Here is a 15,202-nt window from a genome sequence, read left to right as displayed (position 1 = left end):
GAACGAATAGAGCTCACTATAGTGGAGTGCGAGATTACCTCGCAGCCGCAACTGAAGTATCTGGGAGTAATATTGGATTCCAAATTAAAATTTAAAGAACACCTGGAGTTTTCTTCCGCGAAGGCAAACAAAATCTATAATGCCCTATCGAGAATGATGACCAATAGAGGCTGTGCGTTCCAGCCGGCGATTCTTAATAGCGAAAGCAATGAGTTCCGTAATACTGTATGCGGCACCAGTTTGGATACAGGCAATGGATATAAAAGCGTATGCTAAACAAATAATTGCAGTGCATAGGCTTTCTGCAATTCGGGTAATAAGTGCTTTCCGGACTATATCAACCGACGCTGCTGAAGTATTAGCCAGCATGCCGCCCACTGACATCCAGGGAGATGAACTCGAGCGTTATATCATCTACCAGCGCCTAAACCAGTATCGGCAAAGACAAAGGAGAGGAACAATAGCATTAAAATGTTGCAGGAGCGGTGGAATTCCTCATCCACAGGGCGTTGGATCCACCGACTTATACCGGACATCCATTCGTGGATAGACAGACGACATGGGCACCTAGACTTTCGTCTGACCCAAATACTTAGTGGACATGGGTGCTTCAGAAGCTACCTTTTCAGATTCCACAATGACATTAGTCCGACGTGTACAGAGCATATAGAAGACTCTGAACATGTATTATTTTATTGCCCTAAATTTTCAAATACAAGGGAAAAACTAAAAACCACACTAGGTGGCAGTTTTACAGTCGATAATTTAACGACACTTATGTGTCAGTCGACCGATAAATGGAAAGCTGTCAGCGAAGCGTCAGCATCCATAATGACAAAACTGAGAATTGAAAATTGTTTGATAAATTGACATATAGTACTTGTCTTCTTTGGTCCTTCATCATTTCTTACCTTCTCTACCTCATATCTTCCGTGGTTTAACTTAGCGGTTATAACGTATGGTCCGAGATATTTGGGTATTAATTTTGTGTTTGTTGTGTTTTCTTTATCGCAACAAGTTCTCCTACCTTATACTCTTTCTCTGCTTTTCGATTCTTGTTAAAATTTTAGGGATTTTCTCTTTAGATTTTATTAATATTTTCTTGAGTTTTTTCTCTAATTATGTCTCTCTCTAAGTTCAGTTCCTCTAAAGTAAAATCGACAAGTATTTCTTTTAAGTCTGGTAAATTTCCTACACGCATTTCTATGCCAGTAAGAACTTTAACCCTCTAACAGGCAAAACTAAAATCGTGGACAGAAAAGATTGGGAATTTTTTTGTAGGGTCATTAGGCTCCAAAAACCTTAAAAATATGATGATATGATTTTTTTTTAAATTTTTTTGTGCTCACAGGTGAGAATAATCTGAAGCCCGCCTCAGGGCAGCCTTGCCGGTTTAGGTCAAAATAAAGAAATAAATGTGGTTTCAATCAAAAATTCATTTTATTTCAAAAGAAAAGAAAATAAAAAAAAAAACAAAAGAAGAATTTCAATAACTTGGGGAATTCAAATGCCAGAGTTTATTACTTTTTGTGGTGATTGTCAAAAAAATAGTTTTATGTAGTTAAGTGGCATTAATTTAGTTTAGATTTGGAACAAAAACTCTGTGTTTCTGAACTTAAGCACAATTTACATTTTCTTTTTCCACCATCTTTAGGAAGCCAAATGGGAAAGTGACCATACTGATTTAAGCTTGTGCTAACAGATTTTTGTTGCAATTTGACGCAGCTATATCTACGAAATGGTAAAAGAGCCATGTCATCGGAGGAGATACGGTAACGATCCATAAGTCCATCCATTAAGTCTACTCCCCCCATATGGCTATTATATTCCCGTCAGTCGTTAAACTGAACGGTCGCGCGAGTTAAGGAACATGTGTTACTTAATCACATTTTTGTATCGAAAACATAAATTATCAACTGGTAACCTAAACAAACAATAACAATAGTCTCGCCTAGCATCATAAATGTAACAAACAAAATGAATGTGCGAAAATGTAAACTGCACCAAACTATCTCATTAGCAAGTAAGCAAATATTGTAAATGCACTATCAATACAACAGACAATGTATATGTGTACAAACCTAAACAAATAATAGAATCTGTATCTACAGAAACTATCAACTAGTAATAAGTAAACATTCTAGTTAGTATAAATAGAAGCATAACCATACACGCTTCGTCTTTTGTATTTTGAAGATTACGAAATAAAGAACGTTCTGCTGTCAAGGCAGAACTAAAATAATTTTTTTGACTAAAATAACCCAAGTGTTATTAATTGGCGCCCAACGTGGGGCACACATCAAAAAAGGATTCAGTGAATAAAATCCTTACGCGTGTGGCTCCTGATAAAAAGTAAAAGGATAACCTTTATCCTTCAAATCAACGCATATAAAATAAATAAAAAGTGAAAATTTAATAACAGTTTAAAACCTAAAAAATGAACGGCGAAATTCAAGCACTCCATACTATAGTCACCGAACTACAGCGAAAAATAGCTTCAATGGAACTAGCTAATCCAACATTAACTCCTCAAGCGGAGGAAGAGGACGACGTATGTGTATACAATAATGCACATGAGATAGACTTAAACATGTTCAAACTAATAGGAACATTCAGCGGCGATCCTAAAGAATATCGACCATGGAGAAAAATAGTGACCACTCACATGAATAACATTATGCAATTCAGAGGAACAAACTTATTTGCTCAAGCAGTGCTCATAATTTTAGGGAAAATAACCGGCAGTGCATCACAGGTCCTGGTTAACAATAACACCAGAACTAATTTTAATGCAATCATCGATCGGCTTGACATAACCTATGCCGACCAACGACCACTCTATGTCCTGGAAGATGAAATGAGAAGGTTACAACATGGAAATTTATCACTACATAATACTACGATCAAGTGAATCAAGCGTTAAACCTGATCCTGTCAAAGTTAGAAATGACGTATAAAAACGAAGCAGTCCTAGCATCACATAATAAAGAAGCACAATTAAAAGCCACGAGAACATACATCTCCGGCATTAGAAGTTCCTCGATCAAAAACGCATTATACTCCAGATACTGTGCATCACTCACAGAAGCTCACGATATAGCAAGAACTATGCAACATGATGTCGGCTATCAACACCTAGAATACATACCCAGGATGCGACCACATCCGCAACACAATTATACAATAATCAACAGGAACACATTTCCTCAAAGGATCCAACAACCCAGAGTAGAACCTATGGAAACAGATTCCTCAACACGATTCCGACGATCTACACATCAAAGAAACTTACAACTACCAAACAACCCACCAGTCCAACCAAGACAAGCAATCCAAACAGTTGGCAACCAATTCAAAAGGTATAGAGACGAAACAGTCACTAACGCCCACAACAAAGCACAGCGAGTGAACCAACTCAACAATGAAAGAAGCGAAATCCAGTCACTCTACAACGAACCAAACAGCAACTACACTGAAGAAGAACATTTTTTATAAGATACCACGGTCTACCAACACTCAAGAGAACCGCACCAGATGGTAAGTCCGTGCACATACTGATCGATTCAGGTGCAACCAGTAGTTACGTAAGCAAAAATTATAAATACGCAAAAAGTATACCATTAGGAAAAATAATTAATACAACTACACTTCATGGTAGTTCAAAAATAACACATAAAAGAAAAATTAATCTAGTAGGATTCGACTTAGAATTTCTAGAAATAAATGAATTAAAAGACTTTGATATACTGTTAGGAGAAGATTCATTAAGGAAAATGAAGGCAAAGATAGATCTTTTCAAGTATTCAATAACGTTTACTAAAGTGTCAAATCACTCAAAAAGTGCAAAGGTAAACTATACAGTAGGCGAGAAACAGTTCGAAAATTGCATAAAAGATTTAATGAAAAATAATTATAGAAACGAAAACTTACCGTATACAACTACAATAAAAGCTGAAATTAGAACAGAAACTAATGATCCTGTATGGGTTAGGCAATATCCATATCCATACGCGGATCAAGATTTCGTAAAAAAGGAAATAAATAAATTATTAGCAAACGGAATAATAAAAGAGAGCAAAAGCCCATACAATGCCCCGATATGGACAGTCTCTAAAAAAGGATTAGATGAGGAAGGAAAACCAAAAAAGAGAATGGTTATAGATTTCCAAAAGTTAAACAAAATTACTGTTGCAGATAGGTACCCGATACCAGATATCAATACGACTCTACAAAACTTAGGAGAAGCAAGATACTTCACGACGCTAGACTTAGAGTCAGGGTTCCACCAAATTCTAATTAGGGAAGAGGATAGGGAAAAAACAGCCTTCTCCATCAACGGAGCTAAATATGAATTTTTACGACTCCCATTCGGCTTAAAAAATGCACCATCTACATTTCAAAGATGCGTGGATGACATTCTCAGACCATACATTGGTAAATGCGCGTACGTATACATCGATGATGTCCTAATATATTCAACATCTCCCGAAGAACATATGAAGCACATCACCGAAATTGTACAAACATTACACAACGCTAATATGAAAATCTCTGAAGAAAAGTCAAAGTTTTTCCAAACACAAACCGAATTCTTAGGACACGTAATAAAAAACGGTAGAATAACAGTAGACCCTGAAAAAATAGAGGTAATAGATAGGTATAAAACCCCTGAAAGTTTAAAGGAACTACGCTCATTCTTAGGCCTAGCTTTCTATTATAGGAAATTCGTGCAAAACTTCGCACACATATGCAAACCACTGACAATATATTTGAGAGGAGAAAACGGCAACATTTCAAAGAATAAAAGTTCCAATGTAAAAATAAAACTAGATAAAAATGCACTAGATGCTATAAATACAATAAAGAAACTATTAAAAGAAAAAATCGAATTATACCAACCAAACTTCAAAAAAGGATTCGACCTAACCACAGACGCTAGCAATTACGCTATAGGAGCAGTTTTAAGCCAAGGAAAAAACCCGGTAGCATTCATATCACGAACTCTAACAAAAACAGAACAAAATTACTCCACGAATGAAAAGGAGATGTTAGCAATAGTTTGGTCATTACAGAAACTAAGAAACTACTTGTACGGTATAGCAGATTTAACGATTTACACCGACCATCAATCATTAATTTTTTCAATATCGGAAAAAAACCCAAACACCAAATTGAAAAGATGGAAAAATCTAATAGAAGAATATGGTGCGAAATTAAAATATAAACCGGGACAAGAAAATGTCGTAGCCGATGCACTATCGCGTCAAATTAATACCACATCAGATACGTCTATGCACTCTGCAGAATCGTCTGAATTAAGACACATAACACAAGTGAAAACACCATTTAATTCCTTTAAAACACAAATTGAAATAATTCACGATAAAGAAAATAACTTAGAAGCGAACACGCCATTTCCCGAATACGAACGGTTTACGATTAAATTTCAAACAAAAGAATACTTAATAGAAACATTAAAAAAATTAATGAAACCTAAACGAACCACAGCTTTCCACGCAGACCTAAAAACATGGTACGACGTGAGGAAAGACATAAAGCTCACATTCGATACATACGCAAAAGTGTTTACTCAACACAAACTAAAAGACATAACAGACCCAACAGATAGAGAAAATATATTACAATACACACATACCAGAGCGCACAGAAACGCTAAAAATAATTATCAAGAAATTACAGAAACTTGTTATTGGCCAACACTAAGAAAAGACACAGAAAAAATAGTCAGACACTGTACAAACTGTACAAAGAACAAATATGAAAGAAAACCAATTAAACACATAATCGGAACAACGCCAACACCCAATTTAGCTGGCACATCTATACAAATGGACATATTCCAAATACGCGGCACGAGATACTTATCTAGCATTTGTCGCTACTCTAAATACACATACTTACGTAAACTCGACACGAAGCGACAATTCCACGAGATAATAGAAGAAGTCATCACACAAATATTCCCCAACTGTACCGAACTAATGACAGATAACGAAAATATATTCAGCGGCGTCGGCACAACAGCACTAATGAAAAAACTACAGATTAAACATATACTCACAGCAGTGCATCATTCAACATCAAACGCATAAGTCGAGCGGTTACATTCGACGATACTAGAAATAGCTAGGACATTAGCAGCAGATAAGGAAAGTACAGCAGATGAAGAAATATTCCAGGCAGTAAAAGAATACAACAGGACACTACATTCAGTAACTGAAGCAAGACCAGTAGATGTATTCTTTAACAGGAACCTACATCCTGATATAGCAGAAAAAATAAAAAAGAAACAAAATTACATGCTTGAATACCACAACAAGAAAAGAAAACACAGAGAATTCCAAGAAGGACAAATAATCTACGAAAAAACAGACAGAAGAGATAAATCCGGTCATCGTTATACAAAACATATAGTAAAAGAAAACCGTGAGGACACAGTCTTAACAACCAAGGGGAGGATCATTCACAAAGATAACATACGAAATGTCAACACAACAAATATGGATATTGCTGGTAACAATACTACTACTACATAAACAACTACAAACATACGAAATAACTAACGTCGAAGACAAAAAATAACCCTTCCAGCTATAGATATATTAGAATACGCAGAAATACATATAGTCAGGGTAGATAACGCCTTCATTAATATATATAAATACCCAATCATATCAAAGCAATGTAATACCTACGACATAACTGCTCTAAAATATCATCATGGGAAACTTATATTAGACCCATTGATAGCACAATGTAATAATAAACTCATAACAATCACTAAATGTAAAAATAATATGAGTAAATATATTTGTAAGCAAAACAAACGAGACAATTGTACTATACCAATATTAGAATACCAAGAAGCCTTTTGTAATACAATAGAAGAAAATAATATTCCCCTATTACAGATAAACCAGGGAAACAATCTCCTCGAAGGAGAACACAAAATTAATAATGAAACAATTAATGGAATTAATTTAATACAATTTATTGATACCATAAAAATTGATGGTAAAGAATATCATAACCAAAAAGAAGAAATTAACGAATATATAAAAACACACTCTAATGATAAAATTAAACTATTAGAAATCTTGAATGGAGAATCTAACTATAAATTTAGCAACATCCAAAAATTACATACATTCATAATCCCTTTTGAGGAACACCCTATTAAAACAACTCTTATAACAATAAGTATAATCGCTATTTTAATAATTTTAACATATTTATCATTTAAGTTATATTATGCAGTACTTAGATATAAAACATTGAAAACACAACGAATGACACAAAAACGTTACGAGGAAATACTACGAAAACAAGGAATGGAATACCTAACCAAGAAGAACACCACTACAACCGTATAAAAAGGCAGGAGCCTTTACTCTTTTTTAAAGGAGGGGAGAGTTAAGGAACATGTGTTACTTAATCACATTTTTGTATCGAAAACATAAATTATCAACTGGTAACCTAAACAAACAATAACAATAGTCTCGCCTAGCATCATAAATGTAACAAACAAAATGAATGTGCGAAAATGTAAACTGCACCAAACTATCTCATTAGCAAGTAAGCAAATATTGTAAATGCACTATCAATACAACAGACAATGTATATGTGTACAAACCTAAACAAATAATAGAATCTGTATCTACAGAAACTATCAACTAGTAATAAGTAAACATTCTAGTTAGTATGAATAGAAGCATAACCATACACGCTTCGTCTTTTGTATTTTGAAGATTACGAAATAAAGAACGTTCTGCTGTCAAGGCAGAACTAAAATAATTTTTTTGACTAAAATAACCCAAGTGTTATTAATTCGCGCAGCAAAGATCAAATAGAAAGAGAATCGTGTATATCTGAACTAAAACGAAAATAATCAAGTTGCTATAATTTTGGAGGAAGAAGCGGAAATAATCGTGTTGTTGTACTTAAATAGCGAATTGTGCATTTTAACTAAAACTAATTTAATAAACGTTTTCTGCAATTAAAATAGAAATAATAATTACTTTCGATAACTAAAAGTGAACTAATAAATATTTTGAACCCGTATAATTTTGGGGCAATCTACTTCTATATGCTCTTTTATTTTCGATCGTAGCGTTGCTCGTTTTCATTTTCTCTTTTAAATGCCTGAATGCCAACGTAAGTTGATGCCAATCGAACTTTCTTGTTGTCTTTCCAAAAAACCGTGTTAATATCGACACCATGTGCAGTACCAACCGTGTTAATATCGACACCATATGCTTCAGGTATTACACTAAGCGTTGATGATCCGAAAGGTATGTATATCATCAATTGAACTTATATTCAAAGACCTATCGGTGATTTGAATAAATGAATCAGTTGCTTCATTCATTTCCTGAATACACGCTGAAATAGCATGTTCATCTTCCGGAGAGATTTCATAATTTTGAAAATTTTAAAATCGGCGCTGGAATTAATTGAACTTTAGCACCGAATTACTGCATTCAGCAGATAATAACAACAAAACGAAAGGTTACAATACATTTGTTAATATTAAGGAAATATAAGTTGATTTATTATTCAACGGTTCTTAAGTTGAATTCATTATATTTCTTATGAGTTTGGGACTATTTATTAAAGGCCGCCTCAGGGCGGTCTTGCCTGTTAGAATGTTAAAAGGTGATGCTTTCGTACTTCTCGGAGCTGTACTATTTATGATTTGCTATTTATTTATGTGGTTGAACTTGAATAGTGTTGCAATTAATTTTGGTAATTGTTGCAATGAATATTGTTATGTTGAAATAAATTTTGTTTGTGTTAACTCTCCCTCCGCAAATTCCTACTTGTCCTTAAGTAGGCATTAAGAGTATGGATTGTTGTTGAATTGTTGATCTAAGAAAACTGTTTGTTTTTTTCATGATTTGTGTCGGCTCTTTTCCAACTTTCTTTGGGTTTTATGCAAATAAACCAGTCTTAACCAATATTAATATTTTGTTTCACTCATGTTCGATTTTATTTCGTGTTTCATTCATGCCACTGTAAATTTCTGAAAATGTTGTTACGTTAATTTGCATTTCAGGTGACGATTTGAAGACGTTCAAGTTCTATTGGATGAATGGTGATCTGGGTTTCAATATAATTTTCTCCTTGTTGCTATTGTTAATATTTATTGTAAATTCTCAAGCGTTTTTTGAGAAAGAAAGTCAATATTTGGTCTGAGAGATTTCACTAAATTTAAAATAACCAATTGCCTGTAATATTAATTAAAATTTGGTGAAAATTACGACGAAAAAAACACGTGCGGTTCTGAATGCGGTGTAAATACAATTGAATTCATTATTCAAATTCATATGTAAATTACCTCATATCTTAAGCTATTGGTGCAAAATTTTACAAATTTTTTATTTACAAAAAAAGAATAAGTTTAATTCATTTTCTAAACTTATAATAATAGATTAAAGTGAGTATGTAAAATATTGGGTAGTCGAAAAAGTCTTTTCGTATTTCTAATCAAACTTCAACATATTTTTTTATATTTATAATAATAACAACACATTTTTTTATATTTATATTTATAATAATAAATATATAAAAAATATGTATAATTTTCGTCGACAACGTATTGCCAATTTCCCGCTAGAGACATTATTCCATCAGTGCAAGTTAACGGCAGCAGCCACACAGTGACCTAAAGATAAATATAAACAAATTGTATCTTCTCACAGTATTACTGCTTGGTCAGCAGAATACTTTAATTAATAAGAAATCAATACATCACTTGTTTTGATAAGTAAGCAAAATTCAATATTCCATTATTTGTTTTGATAATGAGAATAATTGGAAATCCAATGCTCTGGCATTTCATCACTTAATGTAATGCCACAGCATCATTAGTAATAAGCATAGAATTATAAGAATATAAATATAAGTGCTTTTACTAATAAAGATCAGTGTATAATCGGCAAGCGTATTGAGAGATCATCTTGATGATCAAAGCGCACCATATAACGGGTGATTTTTTTGAGGTTAGGATTTTCATGCATTAGTATTTGACAGATCACGTGGGATTTCAGACATGGTGTCAAAGAGAAAGATGCTCAGTATGCTTTGACATTTCATCATGAATAGACTTACTAACGAGCAACGCTTGCAAATCATTGAATTTTATTACCAAAATCAGTGTTCGGTTCGAAATGTGTTTATCGACAAATTTTGTTCAGCGATGAGGCTCATTTCTGTTGAATGGCTACGTAAATAAGCAAAATTGCCGCATTTGGGGTGAAGAGCAACCAGAAGCCGTTCAAGAACTGCCCATGCATCCCGAAAAATGCACTGTTTGGTGTGGTTTGTACGCTGGTGGAATCATTGGACCGTATTTTTTCAAAGATGCTGTTGGACGCAACGTTACGGTGAATGGCGATCGCTATCGTTCGATGCTAACAAACTTTTTGTTGCCAAAAATGGAAGAACTGAACTTGGTTGACATGTGGTTTCAACAAGATGGCGCTACATGCCACACAGCTCGCGATTCTATGGCCATTTTGAGGGAAAACTTCGGACAACAATTCATCTCAAGAAATGGACCCGTAAGTTGGCCACCAAGATCATGCGATTTAACGCCTTTAGACTATTTTTTGTGGGGCTACGTCAAGTCTAAAGTCTACAGAAATAAGCCAGCAACTATTCCAGCTTTGGAAGACAACATTTCCGAAGAAATTCGGGCTATTCCGGCCGAAATGCTCGAAAAAGTTGCCCAAAATTGGACTTTCCGAATGGACCACCTAAGACGCAGCCGCGGTCAACATTTAAATGAAATTATCTTCAAAAAGTAAATGTCATGAACCAATCTAACGTTTCAAAAAAAGAACCGATGAGATTTTGCAAATTTTATGCGTTTTTTTTTTAAAAAAAGTTATCAAGCTCTTAAAAAATCACCCTATATTATCGCACTCAAACTAACACTTGTGTTTTATTTCTACCGCGCGTAGCGGAACGGAATACATTTTTTGAATACTTCCCACGCAAGAGAAGTTAATTTGCATACCTCTCATAAGTGTAAACCGAAATTTCGAAATTGTCAGAACGGAAGCGACCGAACCATAAACCAATTTCATTGGCGGCTTGCGTTTCTTCCCTTTTGTATACAAAAATTTCAAAATTTTGATAATAATTCCTTTAAAGTATGTCGAAAAATTGCAAATCCAACAAAAACTATTTAAAACCAAAACTATCGAATATGTGGGCACCAGTATCTACAATATAGTTTTGACCGAAAATATCGGTCAATGTATGAGATATACAATACAATCCAGAATCCTTTCCTCACAATAGTTATTCTGTTTATGAAAAATGGGTTGAATAGGGTCAATACTTCCATTAGCCAATACCTAACACAAAGATTTTCGAACTTCCAAGTGACCTTATGCTGGATATATGGACCAATATTTGAGTTATCTCAACGAAAATTACAGAACATGTTTTGTTCATAACAGCATAATTGTGTGCCTAAAATAGATACAATTGGGCGAAAAACTTGACCTAGCCTCCATATAACCATTACAACCATACTGCTGACCTTGCTTCATTTGATTGTAAGTGCTGAATTAGCATCTTTCATCTGTAGCCCAGTAGCGTTAAGTTTTAGCGTCAATGGATCCCATAGCTTAGAAAAATAACACACATTTTGCCTCCGATTGTTTGTAACTGATTTTTTTAAAACTTTTTGTTTTTAATTTTTCCTATAACGTTTCTCAAATAGTTAACGAGTAACATTTCGATTATTTCGTACAAACGAAAACACGTTATCGACTGAGGTAATTTCACATTTCGGAAGTGCGTTTTCGATAACGAGTACAACGATCCGAAAACAAAAAATAAACATGAATTTCGCTCGTTAACGAGTATTAATATATATAAACAGTTTGCCGTGCAAACAGTTACCTCGTAATATTCGTTTAAAAAAAAAAGTCGTTTTGAAAAGAAAAAGTGAAGCCATTTTACGCAAGTTACATTCAACACCACTTGGCCTGGAAGAACTTAATTCCATGGATCATGCAGAGCTGTCAGTCAGATCTGAACAGCTCGATCGTATTCAACATCAATTCGAATTAACGCAGTCACAATTGGAGGAAGAGGACCCTGATGAGCTTGAAACCACCACTCGCGATGAATTCGCGGCAACTTTCATCAGAGTTAAGGCAGCGTTTACGAGGGAGTTAAACAAGTTGGATCCTCAAGTAATGTCATCTACGAGACATCAACCTTTACAGGAGCAACCATCGGTCATTGTGATGAAACAACCAAAGTCTCGTCTGCCGCAGTTGCAGCTACCGTCATTTGGAGGAGCGTATACAGATTGGCCGAACTTTTTTGGCATGTTTCAAACAATAGTACACGATGACACAGAATTGTCAAACTTGGAAAAATTCCAGCATCTTCGTTCATGCCTAAAGGGAGCAGCACTGGATACTATCCAATCACTTGAAATGCGTGACGAAAACTACACAATTGCTATGAAATTACTTAGTCAAAGATTCAGTAATCGACGTTTGATTTTTCAGGCATACATTCAAGAGCTATTCGGATTACAGAGGGTGAGCACTGACAAGAAATCAGGAGAGTTGCGTTCGCTGGTGGACAAATTAGTATCGCATGTTCGAGCCTTGCATTCGTTGGGTACGTTCGAACAAATAGCTGATTGTTTGCTTCAGTATATCGCAGCACAGAAATTGGATCCCGAAACACACGCATTATGGGAAGAAAAGGTTCCAGTTGACGAGTTGCCCACGTGGACGGACATGGCTACGTTCTTTCAGAGGAGATGTCAAACATTAGAAAATGTGACTCATGCTATGGTAACAAAAACACCTAGCACACAGGTGAGCAATACAAAGTATCGTAAAAATGCATTTGTTGTTTCTAAGACTTCCACCAAAATTTGTGCGATTTGTCAAAAACATGACCATATTGTGTACACGTGCCCACTATTCGCAAGTTTGAGTCCAAGTGACAGGTGGAAGGAAGCCAAAAGAGCACATCTGTGCATAAATTGTCTCAAACCAGGACATCAGGTGCAGCAATGTAAATCTTCTACATGTTGTTGTTGCTCAATGAAGCATCATACCCTGCTGCATTTTACTCAAGTCCACCAAACCGTAACTAGTATTTTAGAAACCACATCTGGTCCATCACAGCCAGCTGTCCTCGTCACAAGGACATCAAAAAGTCGCTCACCTTCACCTCTGTCACGCTCTTGTTCAACTGAATGTGTGCTTCTTGCAACTGCTATTGTTTTCGTTCGGAACAGTGTCGGATCGCTAATACCATGTCGTGCGATCCTCGATTCTGGTTCACAACTCAACTTTATAACGATGAGATTAGCAAATCAATTACAAATTAAAAAATCAAAATCGTCTTTAGCAGTTTCTGGTATCGGAGATTCGGAACTTATTGTTAATTCTAGCGTCAACATTTCAATTCATTCTGTACATAACAGCTTCAGTGCCAATTTAGAATCTGCGGTAACTCCAACAATCACCGATTATCAGCCAAACTATCCACCCGAAGTCAGTGATTGGGATATTCCAGCGAATATCAACTTAGCTGATCCTGAAGCTCCAACGTGTGGATCTTCTCATAGGTGCAAGCATATTTTTTGATTTGCTTTGCATTGGTCAAATTCGTTTGAAAAATAATTATATTCTCCAAAATACTCGTTTTGGATGGATCGTATCGGGTGGCCAAAGCACATCGCCTAAACTATCATCGCTTACAACAACCGTAACAACATCGATTGAGTGTGACGCAGGTCATCCATCTACCAATGAACTGGTGCGTTCATTTTGGGAAACAGACAACAGCTTTGAGCCCATTAGTAAGGCAACAAGAGAGGAACTCGATTGTGAAGATCACTTTAAGGCAAACTACAGTCGCTTGCTGACAGGCGAATATTCGGTTCGCTTACCCCTAAAGCCCAGTATTAGCCTTCTTGGTGATTCCTACGTGCAAGCGTTACGTCGGTTTCTAACTCTTGAGAGGCGTCTCGAACGTAATAAGGAAGTAAAATTACAATACGTATCTTTTATGAAGGAATATCTCGAACTTAAACACATGTCTCCAGTATCGAAGCCAATACCCAGATATTTTATTCCACATAATTGCGTGTTCAAAAACGATAGCACAACAACAAAACTTAGAGTCGTATTCGACGGCTCAGCACAGACTAAAACTGGTTATTCATTGAACAATGCGCTGATGGCAGGTCCAACCATTCAACCAAAGTTAGCCGACACTCTTCTTCGTTTTCGAGCAAATCCGGTCGCCCTAACCGGAGACATTTGCAAAATGTATCGGTGCATTTGAGTCACCACACCTGATAATTACTTGCAATGCATACTTTGGAGGGACGATCCAAAAGATGACATAAAAATATTTAAACTCGATACGGTTACTTATGGGACAAAGTCTGCACCATTTTTGGCTATTCGCACCATGCTCCAACTTGCGGTCGATGAAGCAGTTTTATATCCCATTGGTTCCAAAATAATTCAACCCGATTTTTTTGTCGACGACTTAATCACTAGGGTGGGTCGATTCCGGAATTTTTTCGATTCGGTATTTCTAATAGTGCGGAAAAGTTGTCTTAGTACTTCCTGATTCCAATGCAACTTTTGTTTTGAGATCGGATTGCATCTTCAACCCGAACCTCGGCCTTGAAATTTCGGAAATTCGCCTAAAATCGTGAAATTGTCTACCTAGCACCTGAAATACGCATCTCATGGCAAAATGTATAAAACAAAAGTTATTTGTCACGTCATTTGCTACCGAAATGGTATATGTGATCATGGTCAAATTTATTGATAAAATCAGATTTTGTACTAAACTTTGGCACTTGTTGCCTAGATTTCAGAAGATCACGAGATTGGGGGCCAATAACTTTAGAAGATACCTCTGTCACCAGTTTGACGATTCTCTCGACTGCCACGGTGTGAGAGGGGAATTCACTAAATTTCCATACCTCTGCAGTGTCTCCCGACAGCCCTTTTATGAGTTCTTCGTTAGAAACTGAACAAAGAACTGGTGGAACAGTCAAGGTAATAGTCTTCCAGTTAATCATATCCTAATAAGTATTAGCTTTGAAATTCAGCTTTGGCACTTTATTACATCTAAATCTTCCATTTATGGTGTCAGACTCTGCTTCTCTGGC

The 15,202-nt window shown here is 35.7% G+C and overlaps 1 protein-coding gene across 1 annotated transcript; it reads left to right on the top strand.

Moving 5' to 3' along the window:
• The first annotated feature begins 3,400 nt into the window (after positions 1–3,400).
• Positions 3,401–13,655, top strand: LOC125777732 (uncharacterized). The gene is made up of 2 exons (XM_049453098.1): positions 3,401–3,537; positions 7,266–13,655. The coding sequence occupies exon 2, from the start codon at positions 12,042–12,044 to the stop codon at positions 13,653–13,655; it is 1,614 nt and encodes a 537-aa protein (XP_049309055.1). The 5' UTR covers positions 3,401–3,537; positions 7,266–12,041.
• Positions 13,656–15,202: the final 1,547 nt, after the last annotated feature.

The sequence above is a fragment of the Bactrocera dorsalis genome, chromosome 1 (assembly GCF_023373825.1).
Source record: "Bactrocera dorsalis isolate Fly_Bdor chromosome 1, ASM2337382v1, whole genome shotgun sequence".
Classification (NCBI taxonomy): domain Eukaryota; kingdom Metazoa; phylum Arthropoda; class Insecta; order Diptera; family Tephritidae; genus Bactrocera; species Bactrocera dorsalis.
Note: the sequence above shows the minus strand (reverse complement) of the source record. Positions and strands in the feature narration are given on the sequence as shown.